Source organism: Apiospora aurea (assembly GCF_038362705.1).
Source record: "Apiospora aurea strain CBS 24483 chromosome Unknown utg000009l_segment0_segment0, whole genome shotgun sequence".
Classification (NCBI taxonomy): domain Eukaryota; kingdom Fungi; phylum Ascomycota; class Sordariomycetes; order Amphisphaeriales; family Apiosporaceae; genus Apiospora; species Apiospora aurea.
Window position 1 is genome coordinate 1,489,357 of NW_027117396.1, and position 20,073 is coordinate 1,509,429.

At 52.2% G+C, this 20,073-nt stretch overlaps 6 protein-coding genes across 6 annotated transcripts; 4 read left to right on the plus strand and 2 right to left on the minus strand.

The window, feature by feature from the left end:
- Window positions 1–745: 745 nt before the first annotated feature.
- PG986_013573 (uncharacterized protein) lies at window positions 746–2,789 on the plus strand (the record flags this gene model as incomplete). The annotated part of the gene is made up of 8 exons (XM_066849795.1): window positions 746–962; window positions 1,015–1,169; window positions 1,219–1,268; window positions 1,325–1,779; window positions 1,837–2,113; window positions 2,170–2,562; window positions 2,616–2,686; window positions 2,740–2,789. The coding sequence occupies 8 exons, from the start codon at window positions 746–748 to the stop codon at window positions 2,787–2,789; spliced, it is 1,668 nt and encodes a 555-aa protein (XP_066693938.1).
- A 298-nt stretch (window positions 2,790–3,087) lies between these two features.
- Window positions 3,088–3,524, minus strand: PG986_013574 (mitochondrial import inner membrane translocase subunit TIM14; the record flags this gene model as incomplete). The annotated part of the gene is made up of 3 exons (XM_066849796.1): window positions 3,088–3,226; window positions 3,284–3,411; window positions 3,474–3,524. The coding sequence occupies 3 exons, from the start codon at window positions 3,522–3,524 to the stop codon at window positions 3,088–3,090; spliced, it is 318 nt and encodes a 105-aa protein (XP_066693939.1).
- Window positions 3,525–4,684: 1,160 nt separating this feature from the next.
- On the plus strand, window positions 4,685–5,244 carry PG986_013575 (ribosomal protein L24e; the record flags this gene model as incomplete). The annotated part of the gene is made up of 2 exons (XM_066849797.1): window positions 4,685–4,762; window positions 4,819–5,244. The coding sequence occupies 2 exons, from the start codon at window positions 4,685–4,687 to the stop codon at window positions 5,242–5,244; spliced, it is 504 nt and encodes a 167-aa protein (XP_066693940.1).
- A 386-nt stretch (window positions 5,245–5,630) lies between these two features.
- Window positions 5,631–6,734, minus strand: PG986_013576 (Protein of unknown function (DUF3602); the record flags this gene model as incomplete). The annotated part of the gene is made up of 2 exons (XM_066849798.1): window positions 5,631–5,675; window positions 6,156–6,734. 2 exons carry the CDS (start codon window positions 6,732–6,734, stop codon window positions 5,631–5,633), a joined length of 624 nt encoding a protein of 207 aa, XP_066693941.1.
- Window positions 6,735–15,447: 8,713 nt separating this feature from the next.
- On the plus strand, window positions 15,448–17,010 carry PG986_013577 (uncharacterized protein; the record flags this gene model as incomplete). The annotated part of the gene is made up of 2 exons (XM_066849799.1): window positions 15,448–16,037; window positions 16,209–17,010. The coding sequence occupies 2 exons, from the start codon at window positions 15,448–15,450 to the stop codon at window positions 17,008–17,010; spliced, it is 1,392 nt and encodes a 463-aa protein (XP_066693942.1).
- A 1,592-nt stretch (window positions 17,011–18,602) lies between these two features.
- PG986_013578 (uncharacterized protein) lies at window positions 18,603–19,806 on the plus strand (the record flags this gene model as incomplete). Its single annotated transcript, XM_066849800.1, has 3 exons — window positions 18,603–18,934; window positions 19,009–19,090; window positions 19,147–19,806. The coding sequence occupies 3 exons, from the start codon at window positions 18,603–18,605 to the stop codon at window positions 19,804–19,806; spliced, it is 1,074 nt and encodes a 357-aa protein (XP_066693943.1).
- Window positions 19,807–20,073: the final 267 nt, after the last annotated feature.

Here is a 20,073-nt window from a genome sequence, read left to right on the forward strand (position 1 = left end):
AGGGGCATGGCTGTCAAGCCCCATCGTTGTACCTTTATTCATGTTCTCGGTTTCTGATTGATGGGATGTACGAGTAAATCAGAAATGTGTGTCACGTAGAAGCCATTATCTGCTGGAGAGCTCATGCAATGCGAGCAGGAGTGGTATTGTGCAATAGACCAGTATACCTGGCCAGAGAAAGCCCACCATATTACCCCCAAAAATCTTGTTGCCCGCGTGTCTAGATGTATTGAGATTCCAGTCAATTACATATTACTGGTATTGGCGTCCAAACATACGCCAAAAAAGTTGATTTTATTTTGTTCATTGCGCTTTTTTGCTTGGTGGTGGTCCTCGAAACAAACAATTCACATCTTCATTCCGGTCACGTTCATCTGACCTACTTCCAAAGTGATTATTGTTCACACTAGGACTAAAAACAATAACGGAACTGATCTGAGTGGGCTCTCGGTGAGTGAATTGGCATACAGTCTCAAGTACGTAGCTGGTGTCTGGGCTGATCATAAACGCATTGCTTTGTCACACCTTCCCGTTTGTACTGCGCTGGGCATCGACTTACGTTTCTTGTCTTATGGCAGCAGGTACAACCCTCCGGAAACATTCTGACCCATTGAAAGCACGTTGAACGATCTGTTGCAGTCAACCTTACATTGCACTCGATCTTCATTCTTCGGTAATTCCGCCAACATCCATCACAAGGGACAGCACTGGCTTTGGTTCGACCTACAAAGCTTATGAGGTAAACATGTCGTCGAAGGCTCACCATACCCGAGACTCTCCCGAGCCTATCGTTCTCTATGCAGGCGGCGCCAGTATCGTCTTCCCTCCCGATTCGGACACATCGCAGCCTGGTGGTCAGATTGGCTACATGAACAGTGACGATGAGGGAAGAATATTTGCTCCCCCGCCACAGAAACCAAACAAGAAGAACAAAACAAAACGCCGTCGTCAAAAGGAAACAGGTAAATGGCTGTTCTCATCTCACTTCACTATATCGGCTGCTAATTGTGGTAGTCTCCGCTCAAGATGCGACCACCACTATACAGGCATCCTCAGCGACCATCGATCTGAAGAGAGATGACATTGCTCCGGAGGGCCTACTCCTATGTCCGTTCAAGCTCGTCAGACAGTATCCTTACAAATATGTTGGGAACATGAACCGACAGAAGGTACGTTTCCTCAGATACCTGGGTAACCTAGGTCTAACTTGGCTATTAGGTGCAAGACTTCTTCGAAGACCGTCTATTCAAGGGTGAAGGCTGGAACATGTGGGCTGCCTTACTTGCTCTGTATGGGTATACCATACTAACACATGCATTGCTAGGTTCTCTATTCACGATCCCTCATCCAGACGGGAGCCACTGTTGCTGGTGCGTACTACCGACTTCGATGAATTCCTTCAGGGTGTGAATCGAGAACTTCGTACTCTCCTCGCAGTTCCCAGTGGGAAAGAAACCGAGAAATTCACCCTCCGATTCCTTGGTTGCCCTCGTCCGCAGTTTGCTGGTAAAGTAGGAAGCCAAGATGCATACTATGCATTGAAGGGCAAACTTGCCCAGTCTAGCCCCAACTACATCTACCTTCAACCTACAGTTCTGAGTCTCTTCAAGGACGAAATGGACAAAATCTACGAATCCGTCAAGACACCCAAGCCCAAGAAGGATCCCGCAGTCCAGCGAGCCAAGATCATTGCCAAGCAGAAGACGTTTGGCCAAACCACCAAGCGCGTGCAGCGTTATCTTGGTCTGCGTACCCGCACTGCGTATTCAGTCGGCCAAGGTAAAGGTTTCCATCTCCTTGAAAGGGTTTTCTGGAACTGACCATGCTTTCCAATAGATAAGGGATGGAACATGTCAATGCCACCGCCCTTTGAGACCGAATGGGATGTTCGGTTCGTATGCATCGACGTAGAGGCCCATGAGTTCAACAACAAGAATATCACAGAGGTTGGCATCGCCATTCTTGATACTCAGGATATAGTTGGACTGCCTCCAGGTGAAGGTGGGAAGGCCTGGTTTGACAAGATCCAGGCACACCACCTTCGCATAAAAGAAGCGGCTCACTTGGTGAACAGTCGTTTTGTCCAGGGTTGCCCCGAGTATTTCGACTTTGGGTAAGTTTCCTGCCTGTAATATTCTTACCAATACTGACTTTCTGGAATATGTGTAGTGAGAGCGAAATTATCCCTCGGAAGGACACCGTCGAGAGAATTGAAGCCATCATCGGCACCGGTCACAAGAACGAGACTCCAGTCGTCTTGGTCGGACATGAGATTGCCTCCGACATGAACTACCTCAAGGGCATTGGGTTCAACCTCTGGAGATCGCCTCTCTTTCTGGACGAGGTGGATACCAAGAGCATGTTCCAGCGTGTTCGGAGAGATCCCAAGGTCCGCAAACTGGCCGTCATGTGCAACGAGCTGGGCATTCCGGGCCGCAACTTTCACAATGCTGGGAATGATGCGATGCATACTCTCAGAGCAATGATTAACATGGCCGTGCTAAGAAAGACGGGGTATCCCGAGATCGTTTCGACCACGGAGGACCCTCGTGAGATCCCAAGGTATGGCCCTATTCCAGATGAAGTGTAAGACTCTCAATGTTGATGCAATATAGCGAATCAGAGTGGACCGACGGGGAAGGCGAGGATGGTGGTCAATGGTACAGATCAAAGGAGCCTGAAGATTGTAAGTGCCCGACTCGCATCATGTATTACGAAGAGCCTTCTGACCAAAACCAGCACGACAAGCCCCCTCAGGATCCTACTCGAATCATCAGCTGCAGTGGTAGAGGGCGTGGGCGTGGGCGTGGGCGTGGGCTTGTGCTAGACCAATACGTTTCCGCACAGCTTGAGGGCACATTAGCTATTGCGATATTTTGTTTTTATATGTCAACTCGGATCAGAGGAGAGAGAAGCCCTTGAAGGGCCGTCCGCGGTTTTATTCCATAGAATACCAACCCCGAACCAACCAGATGCGATGGCCACCTGCCGAAAATGCCCCAAAACCGATTCCTAAACGCCGTCGCTTTTTTACATGCCGTGGTGATTTCGTACACTATTTCTATACATGTGTCGCTCCGATCGACATTACGGGTTCTTCTCGAGGAACTCCTTGGCTTCGTTCACCTTGGTGGCAAGGTAGGGACTGCCTCCTCTATCGGGGTGGTTGAGCAGCATCAGAGTTCGGTGAGCCTTTCGGACCTTCTCTTTCGTCACGGCACGTTCGCTACGTCGAGTTAGCATATGGTTATTGGGCACTTCGTCGACCAAAGATCCGCCTTACTTCAGAGATAATATGAGGGACGCTTCACGTTTGGTCATGCGGGACTCGAAGCCGCCCTTGTAGAAAGCCTTGCCCATCGCTCCGACACCACCTCGCGATCGCCTCCATGCGACCAGTCCGGCACGACCCTGGGAAAGCGCAGTTAGTGGGGGATGTTCGCTCCAAAGCGATGACGGCGGTTAGCACATACAAGAAATGCGGCGACAGCAACGCCACCTCCGAGGGCAAGCATGGAAGCCATGGCGGTCTTTTGGTATCTGAATTGGAGAGAGAATAAGGACTCGCGACGGGAGCTGAGTGGAATAGGTTTGTGGTGAATGGGCAAAACGTGCTGTCGCAAGTAAGTCGCTGCTGGAGAGGTTTTGATGGTTAGCGTGGCGGCCCCCACTCTTAAAGATAGTCCCTGTTGACCCCACATGAATTTTTGTATCAATCAGAATCTTCCGCTGAGTTTGACATCTCAATCCAGGCAGCTACAAAGAACTTACCAACAACTTCAACGCAGGATCCCATCATTCGCGACACCTTAAAACCGTACCAGCTACTCCAAACCCACAATCGTGGTCTTCGTCAACATGCGTATAGAAATTTGCTCGTTCTGCTCTAGACCAGCATATCCTGGCAGGTACCCTCTCCGAATACTCTCAGGCGGGTGACAAGAAGGATACGCCTCACTCGATTTCCCTGGAGATACTGCTGCATCTCCACGACCTCTCACAACCCGATACTAAGAGGAATGAAACAGTAAAAATTACGTATAATACTCTCTGTTTATAACAAGTATTATGGGTGCTTTTTATCTATTTTATTTCTTAAGTAGGGGCTGATACGAAGTGCTGAATATCTGATTCCACGTCAAACGATCTATTCGCCAGAAACGAGACCAATTGGTGTAAGAGACCCTTGCAGCACTTGGACTGCCCAGTCGATCACGTGGTGGTGTGCTGTACGGGAATCAGATATTCAGCACTTGAGGGGATAGCTATCACTCGGGTTTTGCGGTCCTTGTTCTGTCACCCGCCTGCTCCTCGAGTGACGCTCCAGTCGTTTTCTAAACATGGTCGCTAACCAAAGATGGACTACAGGCAAAGGAATACAATTCGTGAGAAATGATGCGAAGTGCTTCCGATTCTGTCGCTGTAAGTTCTCCTTCCTCACTTGCTGTAGGAAATGGCGCCCAAGGAAACGCGCTGCCTGTCTACATGTCTACTGACACCTACCTCGCAGCTAAGTGCCATAAAAAGTACGTTGATTAAGTCCCTTCCTTTCGCCTGAGTAACGCCGTAGACGGAATATCGCCCTTAGGCAGAGAAAGCCACCCTCGAGGGCCTCTCCGCCAAGGGACCCCTCCTTGTCACCTTCTTACGGATATCTACGACCTCGTCCAGAACACCCACTAACATGAACAAAAGCTTCAAGATGAAGAGGAACCCGCGCAAGCTGCAGTGGACTAAGGCGTACAGAAAGGCGGCCGGCAAGGTAGGGAACTTCTTTTGAAGTAGACATTTTCAAAGCTTCTCTAACATCTTCTATAGGAGATGACGGTCGACTCGACTCTCCAATTCGCGGCACGCCGTAACGTCCCGGTCCGCTATAACCGGGATCTATGGAACAAGACGATGCAGGCCATGGCACGTATCAACGAGGTCCGAGCAAAGCGCGAGAGGGTCTTCTACAAGAAGCGCATGGCTGGAAAGAGGGAGCGAGAACTTGCGAGGGATCGCAAGCTTGTGCAAACGCACTCTCACCTGTTGCCCCGCATGCGCGGCAGCGAAAAGCGTCGCCTCGCTATCGAGCAGGGTCTGGCCCAAGAGGAGATCAACCGACTCGAGGAGGAGAATGTTCTGCCCGTCAAGACCAACAAGCCGTTCGGAAAGGAGAAGATACGCCAGAAGGTTCGCATCGACGGTGGAGTGGAGGAGGAGGCCCCCGACAACGACATGGATATCGATTCCGAATAAAGCGTGTGCTGTGGATCGGCTGTCACTGGTCAAAAAGACTGGGGGTGCTCATGATTTTGCACAGGAATGTGGAGGACTGTCGGCCAAGAATGACGGTATCATTCACCATGGCGTTTACTGCGGTTCTGCGCTTGTTTTCTTCCGGGGCATGTGTTAAGGCGTTGGTGGGCTACCCTTCTGGGAACCAAAAATTCATGGATGTTTTATTTCCCTGCGATGATACACCATGCCGAGTGAATCACAGGCTCAATTCCGTCAGTGTTCGTCATGGTGAAACTACGTTTGAAAGGCCAGAGCCGAGATGGCAAATCCATACCAGTAGCTATCGCCGTGCTGTCCACCTTGATCGGTATACGAAGGTAGTTTGAGGGTCCCGAGTGCTTGCCTCACCCAACTGGTAGCAGCCCGTTCCATTGGCCCGCCACAAATCCCTGTCGCAAGTCAGCAATGCCAATGGTGTGGATTCTCTGCTTGCATTTGTATTGCTCTGGCTTGTTCTGGGTTGAGCCATCAAAAGTATCATAGAAAAAGGGTATATTTGGTCTATGAAAACACCATTTGCTCCACTTAGATGTAAAGGGGTTCGGGGTCCTGCCTCATACTCGCCTCTTTCGCATGTCTTTCATCCCGGCCTGCCTCTCGGACCATACCAGGCTTCATGTGCAACCTCGCCAGCCAACAACGCTTTGCGTGTGCATATCCAAGTCCATGTATATTGCTATATACAATGTATGCAATGTTTGTAGAGGGTCGGGGCTGTGTAGCCCCTTTGGTGATCGACCCGTTCTCCGTCTCATAACTCCGTACAGAAAAAGAAAGGTAAAAGCATAGTACTTCTCTCTGACCACTTGAGTACTCAAATGTCCATCCCGTCCACATCGCCCCCCGCCCCCTTGGCCGGCTACCCCTACCCGGCCCCGCCCGATGTGGCCCGCCGGATACAGCTGGTAGGCCTTCTTGGGCTCCGCGAGGATCGTCTTCACGTCATCAAACACCTTGGCGTCGAGGGCGGCCTGGCGCCGCCGCCTCTGCTCTTCGTCGTACTCCTGCTGGGCCGGGTCCGCCGTCCAGTTGCCCGCCCCGCCGCGGCCCGAGTACCTTGGTTGCGGCTGCTGCGGCTGCGACGACGATGACGGCGGCGATTGGGACTGCGGCTGGGCGTGGGCGTTGGCGTAGGAGGCCGCCCGCGACGACGACGCCGAGGAATTGGCTTGATGGTGGTGCTGCTCGGCCTCGGCAGCGCTCACAAAGTTCCCGGCACCGCCCCGGCCCGATCGCGCATATCCACCGGCGGAGGAGAGGGGAGGCGGAGAGACCGAGACGGTGGCGGGATCGGAGGGGGGCGGGTCGTCGTGCAGGGCGGCGGGTTTCTGGGCCTCGAGGTCCTGTTCGCCGCCTCCTGCAGCCCCCTTGCCAGTCGCCTCCTCGATCTGCTGCGGGCTGTAGTAGTTGCCCGCGCCGCCGCGGCCGGCACGTTTGTAGGTGTCCATTACGGATGGGTGCCAAGCGCTGTGCGTGCGTGCGTGTGTGCGTATGCGTGTGTATTGCGCTCTTTTACCCCCTATTTTTTTTCTGTTTACTTCTTATTTCCTTTGGGGCCCCCTCTCTACGGAGTATCTCTCTCTCTCTCTCTCTCTGTCTCCTTTCTTCTGCTTCTTTCCCCCTTTATTTCTCGTTGGTTGGAGTAGGAGTAGTAGTAGTGGTAGTAGTACTGTATGTATCTCTCTCTTTGGGCCTGCTCCGTACTATGTGGTTGGGCAGAGCAATACTCCGCTTCGGATGGATGGATGATTGGGCGGCAGGGCGGCAGGGCGGCGCCTCTCCTATTACGACGGAAGGGGGAATAGGGTGGAAGAGGGCGTATCGCAAAAGGATTGGGCGCGGGCTTGTCCCGAGGCGGAAGATTGTGGGATGTTGGTGGGTAGGTGGTGTGCTCGCAGGTGGGTAGGGGGATGATTTCGGCAGTTGGGATTGGAAGGTCTACCTTTACTATTGAATTGCTTCGCTCGCCCGTGGTTTTTGCTTCTACGTATCGGAATGCAATGTAATGTGCAAATGTGGACAGGGGTAGGTAGTGCAGTCAGTGGCCCAGTTGTCATTTTATACGACGGCGAACTTGCACTCCTAACCTTACACGTTTTGTACATGTAAGCAGTGTCGCATTATCCAAGGTTGCGCTGTTGCTTTATTAGGTTGTTTCAATCAGAGTGAAGACGTCGCTGGCGGAACCCATTCCATTCCCAGACCAGACAGGTCAGCTACTGTAGAGCAATCCAAAGATACAGCACCAGGGCGGTGTGCGGGGCTGTTGCAATGCTGCACGAAACATCCATCGTGCACTCGTCCATGGGCTACTTGTACTGATTCGAACGGGTTGGCTTCCAGACTTCCCGTCATCCATTCCCAGCCCCCGGGCAGGTCAGGCAGTCAGGTCACTTGTAGGTACCGGCGTGCGTTGTTCCACCCCCTGAGAGATTGGAAAGAAGCTCTAGTGAAGCTATGGACCTTTTCGAAACAGCGTTCATGCCGTGGATCGTGGATGGGTCCCGGATGGGAACTGGGCTGCTGGGCTTCGCACGCGTGGCAAGCACCGGGTACGGGTTGTAACTGTACGCGGCCGCGTCAAAGGGGGAGGAGGGTCCCTCTCTGAATGTGGATGCGAATTCGATGGAGCTATCTGCAACTCATTCAATAATTCGTCAGGTGGTATGACGACACAGGCTTAGGAGAGACCAAAAAAAAAAAAGTTGTCAACAGCGCAATCAATCACAATTCCAAGCGCAGAACGTAACAGACAGGTGTGCCTGCCTCCTCCTGAGGTCAGCTAGACCTTGCTAGTACGAGGGGGATAGTCACCAGTCTCTTGCGCTATTTCAGCAATCCGGACAGCGCCGACCAGCGAACAAGCAACATTGTAGTCCGAAATACTGGCAGGTCAACTTTAACGCTCTTTTTTTTGGTCGCAGCGACGTCATTGAGGGGACATTGGTTTTAGAGCCAATATTGGTGAATACCCACCCCGAGAATAACGGTGAGATAATCGTGAGTCACACCTAGAAGCCCTCGATTTCCGTCGTATTCGAAATGAATCTCGTAACCGACATTTCGAGAGCAGAGTGGGAAAAAAGAGAAGAAAAAAAAGATAGAGAGCATTAAGAAATTATTCACTGACGCATGAACGCTCTGGTGCATAGTCTGTAGGTTAGTAGTGTTGGTTGATAGCAGCCTGGCAGCGATCAAATGTTCACCACCGACCATTTATACACACTTGCTACATTAGATAGCCTGATGGCCTAGCCACTAGGTTAGGGTTCAAACAGATCGAGCGCGATAGACGGTAAAGATGATCGGATCGCAAAACACATACTAGTGAACTTTTTTTCCCCGAGCAACGAAGAAGGGTTTTGCGATGTGAGTGGGATTTGTTGCATGGGAGTTAAGCAACTTTACCATTCAATACTGTATGGCGGCGCATGGTAATCTCGCGATGGTGGGAGGGAGGGCGAGTAGGGGTCATCGTCCGACCAAACGTGTGTACCTGCAGCATCTCGAACGACATGAACTCCCCGAAGGTCCCGAAGGCCAGGTCAGCTCAGCCATGTCAGCCCAGCACGCCCTTCCCAACAAAGGCTCCCAGAAAGGGAGAGAGAGATCTGTGGTAGGATGTGTGTTGGGAAGATCTACTGTAGTACTGGGAAAGCAGCCATTGCCCTGCAAGTAGAACAGCAGTCAGCGTATCACCATCCACAACAACACCACCACTACCACCACCACCACCATCGCCATGATCACCGTGCCATGTGCGCACGCTTACTTTAATCCTACCTACATGATTTTGCGCTGCATGATATCGAAAAAAGGCAATTGATGCATGTTATGAAGAAGCAGGTACGGAACTGACAAATAACCGACCGAGTTGTGCGTTTCATAGGTTTTCTTTTCCCGACTCTTTGGTTAGGCTAATGGGTTACGCCCGGCCACCGACGAACGATAAAACGGATTGGGCGGGTAGTAGATTGGGCCTACGCTGATCCCTCGACTATTTCTGGGTGTCGCTGCCAGGCACCGCAATGGCGAACACGCGCGACCGTTCTGCACGAACGGTAGAGGGGTGCGTACAGACAGACCGGCCAGGCCAGAGTCGGTCGGCGTTCTGAGACTCGTTAGCTGCATCCCATTATACACATCACCATATAAACTGGGAAACCTGTGAATAATGTCCGAGATGCCAATGAAACAAACAGGCCACGGTGGGGTCGTGACAGGCTGTCAACTATCAGGACGGGAAGGTCTTAGTGACAATCCGGCTGCGTCGGTCGATCGGAGGGCTTGCTGCTACTGGCTCTAAAACTTGAGACCTAGTAATGAGCAGCCTTCACGACGATGGTGCTTATGCTGCTTGTGGAGGACATATCAGTACATACCGGTCTGGCCAAGCAATTATTGCATTGCGGTAAGAAGGTGGTGTTTCCCGCACGGTACGGTGCTGCTGTGTGGTGACGAGTCCATCCAAGTTCCAGGTGTGGTGGGAGAGGTGAGGAAGAGTGTGTGTCACTTGATCCAAGTTCTGGACCTGCCCGCGTCGAACTGATGACTGATGAATTGGTCTTCTGACCTGGGACGGACTTCACCTTAGCTCCTACCGTCTCTAACGGCAATTCTTGCAAGGCGCAACGCATGTCCATTTATCCAGCCCACAATATTCTGATCTACGATCGCGATCTTGGTTTTGGGCTGCAAGCGCCAAAATTTCTAAAAACGCAAGTAGGCTGGTATAAAGAGAAATGGCGCAGCATCGTCAGCATGCAAGGGCGGTCAGGCAGTGCCACAATGTCCACGGTAGATAGCAGTGACACTATGTAGTTCTTTAGGGTTCGAAACTTGTGCCTACATAGTAGCAACATAGCGATAGGCGGCTACATACTCGCTATACTCTCCCAAGTAGCTGATCAGCACCTAGGCTGCGGGATCACCCGACTGTCAACAGAGTGGCAGCGAACGGCGGTCTTAACCTATTTAGAGAATGTTCCATTTTCTGACCCAGCGCACTGAGACGACCCTTCGAATTTTCCAATTCCACTATTCCTCACCATCGTTACTGGACAGAAAGCAGGCAAGTCATGTCCTCGCAGCCCAGGACACAATTAAAGTTTTCCAGTTTTTTTTCCCTGTTTTTTCTTCTTCCAACGGTCCAGAAACGGATGCTTAGCGTGAAAGCCGGCGATGAGTGGAATCCAATACTACTCGATGGAAGTTGAGCGCCGCAACGAACCCCGTGGGCAGCTTCACCCCTACCGAGGTTTAGATTCGTACTTCCCCCTCAGTTGCGGAAAAGTATTAGATAGCCCCATGACTGACTAAGTAGGCAGGCAAGTAGGTGCTGTCTAGGGATGCCGTTATCGAGCTTCGAACAAGTGCTGTGAAGTCCTCCACCATGTCCGTATCCAGCTTACTTTACCACACTAGCTGTCATCCTCTTCAGGTCATGTATCAATAGCTCAGGGGACATCATCTATAAGCTTTGCTTTTGGATTCGCCCGCCCCGGTTCCTGGCACTTGTGTATTTCTTCTTTCTTCACGTTTCCTTTTCCTCAAACGTCAGGCGCCCTCGAGTTCGAATTGCGCCAAGATACGTAGTCGGAAACATGACAGTAAGCACGCTTACCAGCTTACTGCCTGCGTCGTTGTCGGCTTCTCGATTCCTGACAAAAACCACTACTCGCACGTACACATGTAAACTGGAGCATTGCCAACACCAGTTTGATGGCCTTCCGGGATGGCAAGGAGCCAATGAGGAGAGAATATCCGTGGCCCGCGATACCACTGCTGGAGGGGATGACTGGATGGATCATGGGTCTAGTTCCCCATGCACGATAAAATGTTCGGACACCTGAGAGAGCGCACCAGGCCACGTTTAAATAGTACCTGCGTCCCAAAGAGTCGAATCCGCGTGCTGATCTCTACCACCCCTGGTCTCGTTGCACCTGCAGCGTTGAGAGCTGGTTGTCCAGACGTGCTTTATTCGATACTGGCCTGACAGTTCTAGATCACCTTCTACTGTTGCCGGTCCTCATAAACGGCGACAATGTTGTGAACCATGACAGCTACCATGAAGACGCATTAGTCGTTCATCCCGTCCCGTGTTTCCAAATTGGCAGCGCTCTGAAGAAGCTCAGTCACGATAGCGGCGATCATTCAGGTCCCATGTCTCGCTTGGCCCCGGAATTGCAAGCTGATTGCTGAGGGTGCTTCACTGCTCGTAACGACTCGAGCTCCGAAATGTGGAGAGATGTCGTTGCACCAAGTTCTGAAGTTGCATCTGAAAGCCGCACTACCCCTCCTGGAGACCCAAGTATCCTAGTCCTAGTGCACAATATCCTAGTCGTGATCTTTTGACCCGAATCGGATGTACCGTCGTAGATTGCGCGCACCACCTTACTGCAAGGACACAATTGTCGGGGATCCGTGATACGGACCTGGATCTATGCGCGTTACAGAACTCGACGAGTTGCGTGTTCAGGAATTGGCTCTCCGCGAAAGGAAAACCCAGTTGGAGTGTTTTGGTTTTTTTTCTTGCTGAATCTTGCGCAGTCCATTCTTGGAAACTTTTTTTTGTTGTCCTGGGTTGCTGACTGGCATGGTAGGTAAGGATCAGCATCACCCGTGGCATGGACAGGGTTTCCATGGTCGATTTCTGAGTCCATCCTGTACGTACTGGCAGCAGTATGCAATCATGAAATGGGCAGTGTGATCGAACCCCGATCGGCGTTTCTTTTCTTGGTCGGTTACAACAACAATAACAACAACAACAAAAAAACCTCGTATGTTAAATTCCGAGCTTTTTTTTCGTGGGCATATTATATTGCAAGGCTCATTTTGACTATTGTTCCCTAGAATACCTAGGCCAGATGTCTTCACACTATCGTTGCAGATCAAACATGGAAAGGGCAAAGCCAATATATTCGACAAGGGAAGATGGGTAAAACAAAGGGCTGACGTTCCGAGCAGCTTTGCCCTTATCAAATAACAGTGCCCGGAATCTCAAGTGCGGGGCATCTTCCCATTGTTCGTTTCACGCCCTTTGCCCCTAGTCTGACGCCCTGCTATCTATTTCAAGCGCCCGACCAATCACAGCCGCTGGAGCAAGGCGTGGCATCGCTAAGCAATTGCTCGCATCTGGCAAGGTCTGGCGGCATCGCCATCGCTACGGTTGTCTTTGGCTGCCTGGCTTATGGCGCCCGACATTGCGTGGTTGCTCACGTACCTGGCCTAACCGCGATTAGGCGAGACACTCAGCTGATGTAGAAAGTGCTAGAAGCAGGCAAGGAGACACAGCCTACAGAATGGGCAGATAGGTGAATCAGATCAATAAGCCCGCGAGGAGAACAGGTGGTGAGCTGGCGTCCCGAAAAACGGAAGAGTACTTTCTCTCTTTCTCCCTCTCTCGCCTATCACGACATTGACCGGGTGCATGATACAGTAGGAACCCATTCTAGTTGCAAAGCAAAAGATATACGAAGCATATCCTCGCAAGTCGGACCACTGTGCAGCGTTCCCCGTGTTCCTTCTCGCGCGGAAGCCAGCCTCGATAATATGAATCGCCGACCTGTATGTAGCGGCAGGTATGTAAAGGTAGTCGATACGCGAATGGAGCTTGTCCTTTCCCGGCCAGCCCGTTCGTTGCGTCAATGTTGTTCTCCGTTCCGGGCCAAGTTCAAAGACCTGTCTCCAAGAGTGTGCGAGCATTAATAACAACGTTAGGTCAAAGGCGAGTCTACGATATGCCCTGCCCTTGTGTGCCGCAGCGCTGGCCACTGTCCAATCACAGCGCCGAGCCTACGTGTAATACCTATGTAGGATAATTTTCCGAATCCAATGGCCAGGCCTCCGAATATGTAATTGGCAAATGTCGCCAGGCATAGCATGCCTGCCAGCCAAATCGAATGGTCTCGATCGCTGCTGTACCTTATACACGCACACATAGCATGGAGGGAGTCGAATCGAATCACGATCCCGCCCGCTCCTCTACAGTCTATAATCCACAATTACCTCCTTGGAACTTGAAATCATTCGAAACGGACAAGCCAGGGAAAATTAAATTTGAAATACCTATCGAGCAAACTCTATCTTATCTCGATGTTTTGTTTTCCGGGAGTCCATTCCCTGCCTATCCGGTGCAAAACATTGGGCGTCTCGAGCGGTAATTCTATCATTGCTGATGTAGCAGTACCGCTACCTAGAGCCCAATGAACGACGAACCGTTTCAATCCTTTGGAGGGGTTTCGCCAGTGCCAGTGCCCAGCCCAGCACTGCAATATGCAACAATTGCCATAACCTACCACCACCATGCAATGACATCTTGACATAAGCCATGTACTCTTCGGAACATGTATATCACGACTATACTGTTATGCTATTATAGTATACACTATGCGTCTCTGCTGTATAATATGCACACGCACACAATCCAAGACACGAGACGCACCTCCAATAATTTTTCCCCTTTATCTCCCTGGCCTCCTTTTTGAGCACGTACCGTAGAGCTATCCTACAACATGATTTCCAAATTCCAAGGCACGCCGGTAATTCTAGAAGTACCTCCAGTACGGGCTCGTGCTGAGATAATCCTGACAAGATTAAAGTACCTGCCCAGCGAGCTTCCAAGTGTCCGGTGGAGTCTGAAAGAGGGCTGTGGAAAAAGGTGGAGAGACTGAGGACCTGAACTGAACCACTGAGCCCGGACCGAAAGTTTGGGCTAGGTAAGGTATGGAGAGGATAGCTAAGGACACGCAACCAAATCATGAACCGCACGCCCCCCTTCTCCCTCTCTCTCCCTCTTCCCTCTGTCCAGCATCCAGTATCCCCCCCTCAGAAACGGAAATAGATGTGGTTAGGTTAGCCCCATACACTGTGCTGCTGCACGTTGCTGCACTTTACTGCTGCTGCTTGCTGCTCCTACTGCTGGCGGCGTCGTATGCTCAGGTGTTCGGTAACCTACCTACCTATCTCCTCCCCCTTCCCTGGCCTACCACGCCTACAGTATCATGCCATGCCTACTCCAGCGTGTGTGCTGGGGCCTAGGTAGGTACTTGCAACCTACCTGCCTAGTCCAGGTAGAAGTTAGCTCAGGCTAGACACGGGCTCTCTCCAGTTGATTACTCCAATGCACCCGACCAAATAGAAGAGCAGACAACGGCGGCGCTTGTTGCGTACCGACCGATCAGTGATGGACTGATACGTCCGTCTGTCGGGTGGGTATCCTGCGTATCCTGCCCCCCCTCTCTCCTTCCCACGACACACCCCTCCCCCTTCTCCCCTCTGCCTGGGCCAGCATTGGGCTTTGGGGTAATGATAGGAAGGAATCCAGGTAGTAATGGGTTGATTATGTACGTATGTACCAGCATGCATGTACATCCTCCGCCCGCTGATACGTGTGTTGGAAGGACAAGACGGGCACCCATCGCCCATCGCCCATCGCTAGGTACGCTGAGAGGCGCGAACAAGCCCGGCGCATGGCAGCTGCCGCTTTGTACACATTCAGTACCTCCCTCTCCCATTCCACGCTTCCAAGGCCATACCATTATTACCAAGGCGTAGTCCGGTCCTGGACTGTCCATGCCCTTCAACCACCACCACTACCACCACTAACTTACCACTCGAGCCTGACCTTTGTCTCCCTCCCTCTCCCTCTCCGACAAAAAAATAAAAATAAAATAAAATTTATTATTACTACAAATTGTTTCTATCCAGCAAAGGAACAAATTAGGCCTGGGCTTTATTCCACCACCTCTTCTTGGCTTCGACTTACTGGCCTGCCTTCATTCCCACCCACACACACTCGCACACACAATACCTACGGCCAATCACCCAAGTCACGCTCGCACCAGACCACTTGCTGCTACCACCCTCTCCAACCAATGCATCCACCCAACCCTCGCCCTTGAATCTCACCACCACTCTACCACAAGTTGATCTTCTTTGCTGGCTCACCTTGCTTCTTTGCTTTTGCTCACTTGCACGCTTGAACGACCGCATAAGTCTCGCATCTATGCTACTTTTCTCGTTGATTTGAAGTCATCACTACTCCTATCACGCGGCAATGGCCTCCTCTAAGGTATATATTCCCACTTGCTCCACGGGAGGCGACTTGGAGTCCCGGAATAGGACACCCGGTGCTGATCGCCTTGTGTGCCACAACAGGATATGTCGACAACAACAGTAACGAGGCCATTGAACCAACACCGTCAGTCGCTGACGTCGAGCTCTACGAACCCCCTAGCCAACACCCGATTACCCTCCCATTCTCGAAACAACTCCCACACCCACGCCCTCTCGGCCCTCTCCGGGGCCTTCAACGTCCATCGTGTGACACGCCGCAAGAGTATGACCAATCCAGGAGCCAACGTGGCCGCAGTAGCAGCTGCTCTCAGCGAGGCTGGTGACATGATGACTGCTCTTCCCATGACTTCCAACTCCCGTCGGGGCACCGTCTCGAAGCCCGCCGTCGTCCGGTCGACCATGCCCAGCAGCCTTCCTTCCCCGCCGGGCAGCCTCCCAACCCACAAGTTTATGATGTCTGGAAAGCCCGAGGGCCAAGAGAGTGCCATAGACGACGACTCCAACGATATGTCAGGCGAGGATCTCGGAGAGAACGGATTGCAGTCGGCCAAGGTTCGGCGTGCTAGTGACGGCCAGCCTCTGTCCAAAGACGGCAAGAAGAGCAACCGCCCTGACCTCCGCTGCGAAAAGTGCGGCAAAGGATACAAGCATAGCAGTTGCTTGACCAAGCATTTGTTCGTGCCCATTTTCTTGCCCATAGTCTCCTCCCCGCAGTCCCTTGTTACGGTTGCCGGCTAGAGTCGTGTCAGAAAGCTGAGGTCAAGGACCCGCTACCGGATATATCCTCCCTCCCCGAGCCCCCGGATTATGATTGATGGACAAACGTGTTGACTTTGCCTGGCTAGGTGGGAGCACACTCCCGAGTGGTCATACACATCCAAGCTTCTCATTTCCAAACACCAGCAAGTTCAGCTTCTCGAGGCCGCCTCGGTGCTGGTGCAGATGAACACCGTCATGGGCAACGACATGGATGCGACCACACCACCCGACTCGGCCAGAGATTTTGCCAGCGAAGCCGGGTCAGCGTCTCCTACCGCCTCCGGCTATTCTGAGCAACACGACGGCCACAGCTCGGCCGACACCACACCCCCGCCCCACGCCGACCCGTTCCGGAGCATGTCCAAGAGGTACAGCAGCGGCAGCGGGTATGCGCGGTCATACCAATCAACCACGTCGAACGGATTTCTCTCCGGGAGCATCCCAAGTGGATCCGGGTTCGGTCATAACCGCCAGGGTAGCACGGACCGTCGCCCTCCGTCATCGGGTATGAACAACACTGGCAAAGAAGATCGCGACCTTGCTGCAGCTGTCGAATTGCTTAGTTGCAGCTTCAACAGCAATGGAGGTCGGGATAGCAGGCTGCCCAACGATGCTCCCCCAGTGCCACCGTTGCCAGCTCAATACCTCGACCATGCGGTCACAAGCACGAGCTTCCTGGATAGCTTCTCCCCTTTCGCAAGTAGCTATACGGCTCGGCAAATGCCCGAGAGCTTCACGCGGGGCGAGTCTCGCTTCACTCATCACGACGAAGATGTCAAGATGGAAGACAGCGATGGCGGTAGCATGGATGACGAAGATGATCGTCGTTCCAGGGCTCGCAACAGTGAAGAGGACGACGAGGGCGTCTTCGGGCGTATGGAGGAGTAAGAGAAGGAAAGCCTGCAAATGCGGCACCATGGAGAAACTGGCGCAGTACGCTGACTCCCATGGGGATGACATGACACCATTATGGCATTTGTTGTTTCCTTTGTATACCACTTAAACGTATATTCACCACATGTTGTGAAAGTGGTGGTTCGCTCCGCCACCGAACCTCAGCACCGAAGAGAGGAGGGCCCTTGGCGGTACACTCCACGAGGTTAAAGTGAGGATCGGGAGGTGCGTCGAGTGAACACCGAATAACATATTCGACCCAAATAGATCCTTGGAGGATCTCTTGAGGCAGAGAGTAGAATGTCTAATATGAGAACTAAGACAAACTCGATTGTTCTCTGTATGAACCAATAAAGTCAAAAATGAAAGCACACATCTTACCTGACCCGCGTGAAATATAACAGAAATAAATTCTGGGGGGATGGAAGAGCCAAGCCATGGAAGAGATGCATAGAGGACGGACGATAAGGCTGTATGGATGGAATAAGGGACTGGATACTTGCGAGACCTGGATGGCATGCTATCTACAAGCCTGAGGCCCATGGACCTGCAATGTAGGTAGGCTGGCGGCAGACAGGGTGCTATGTTCTAGTGTTCCATTGGGAGAGGGTATGGGACTATGCAAGCTGTTGTCGCAAATCACCGGCTTATTGTAGGGAACTGGCTAAGGCATGGCATACTTCCAGACGGACCTTGAGGGCTCTGGCTATGCCTGTATGAATCGAATCACAGCTCGTGTAGTGTCGATATAGCGTTGTTTGGATGAGCCATCATACTTGCTCATCTGCGCCACCCAAGTCTACCTGGCTTGGCCTTTGGCACCCAAAAGCTGTCATATGTCAGTAGATAGAAACACAGAGGTTGTATGGATGGAGAGCGCCGAGATGGAATCCGGGGAGTATGGTGGATGATGGAGAAGTTTGCGTCGAGCTCCAATGCTACTGATATGAAACCGGGCACCAGATAAAATGGAAGGGAAAAAAATGCAAGAATTCACAGCAAACAACGTCAGGGAGAATGGATATGATATTGAGGGGGAGGCTCGAGGTTTATGAAAGAAGCAGCTGGGCATTCAGGATGAGGATGCTGAGTGCAAATCCCTAAACGACCTTCTTGTCGTGGTAGAAAGTGTTGGCGATCACAAATGGTAGTTGGTGGGCCCTTTGAGGTTGAAGACATCCTTTTCCATTGATGGGACTGCAATCAGTTTTTAGCGGTGGTGGTTGGCTCAATCAAAACCGCTAGTTGGCGTAGCGACCGACCGGTTGACTGAAGAACGAGGAACTTTTCTCGCCGGGAACTGGGAGAAGGAAGGGAAAGAGAGAGAAAAAAAGGCCAAGCTAAGCTACCTCTGGCCCGACGTCATCCAACGACCTGGCGAACTGCTCTTCTTCTCCCCACAAATTCCGCATCTCCATCTCGATGATCAACTCTGCAAATCTGACGATCGCCTGAATTTACCCTTCCCTTATCCAACCACTCAATCAGTCTCGCTAGATTGATCCCCCGCGCCCATCATTTCCGTCTCCTTTCCCATCGGAAAAAGCATCCCGTCCGCAACTAGCAAGGAAACGAAACTCATCACCATGCGCACGCGACGACAGGCTCAGAATAAGATGGCGACCGCGAATGCGGAGTACTCCGAGGAGCCAGAAAGCAGCCCGGCGCCTTCTTCGCCCAATGCTGTAGCTGTCACCAAGAAGGACAGCCCAGCCCCGGCTCCGACGACCGAGATGACGACGCGTCGTGGATCCAAGCTGCCCAAGCACGTTCAATTTCCTCTCGTTGTTATCCTGAGCCTTGCCTTCTCGTCGGTGGGCTATTCGCTCGTCTACCCTTGGACCAAAGGCGTACTGGCAGAGCATGCGCGAGTGCTCGACTCTTGGAACGAGGTTGCGCTCCTGACCGGTTGGAGAATGTAAGTTTGCGACAATCGCGCTCTCGCATATCCCACATTGAGAGCTCAGCATGGCTAACGACTACGCGACTCAGTTTCGAACTCGCGTTAGGTTGGTATGGCAACTACGATAGCAACGACCTGGTCTCGTTGACTCTGCTGTCCCACGGCCCTCCGGTAAGATATCGAACGGTCAAGTTTGCAGGCGTTTCTGGCTGACCCAGGCTCTATAGCTGTACCTCTTGTCGGCCTTTTACAACACGCCCGCCCAGGCGCTGCTCCTTGCCCTTGGCATTGAGACGCTTTCGACCTATCTCCCATTCCGGCTTCTGCGCTCGCTATCGCCTATGCATGCCGACCCCTCAAAGGTGCACAACGCCGAGCTGCTTACCGATAAACCCATCGCGCTGCTGACCAGCCTACTGTCGGGCGCCATCTTCACCATCAGCTTGTTTGCGGCGTATGCGACCTACCTGCCTGGATTTATGGTTGTGTACCTGAACAACCTGCCTTCGATTACGGCCGCGCACGAGGTCTATTATCTCAACCTTCTGCCGGTCACCTTGCCGCTCGGATTTGCCGCCACCTCGTTCATTTTCACTCCCGCCGAGGCCGAAGAAGAGCCCAAGGTGCCCGAGAGCGAAACGTTCGACCCTACTGAGGCATCGTTGAAGGAGACAGTCTGGTGGAACTTATGGGGATGGAGCAACAGAACCAAGATGGTAATGAAGAGGACAGCTCTGCTTATGGCAATGACTGGCGTCAACACTACGCTGCAAACCGCACTCACTGTCGAGGGCGCTGAGGTGCCTGGTGCACTTGCTTGGTCCTCGGTCTGGGTGGTTGCTTCAGCTTTTACTGGTGTGGCCTTGGGTGCTGTTGGAAGCGAGTAGAAATACGTATGGGAGATGTGCGTTTTGTGCCTCGTGGCCTTTGACCAGGGAGTCGACGAGAGAAGGAGCGAAAATGGTGCGCCCGGCGTATATGGCTTTCGCCCCGGATATGGCCAGTTTCCCACCTACCAGGCGGGCGAAAGGGGTTTCGCAATTCTTTCCAAGAACTTCTAGTGGTTTGACGGGCTCCGTGGTGGCCTTGGTACTAGGATATCTACTTATGAGCCCATACGGTTGGTACTTGATACCATTTTGGCTGATACTAGT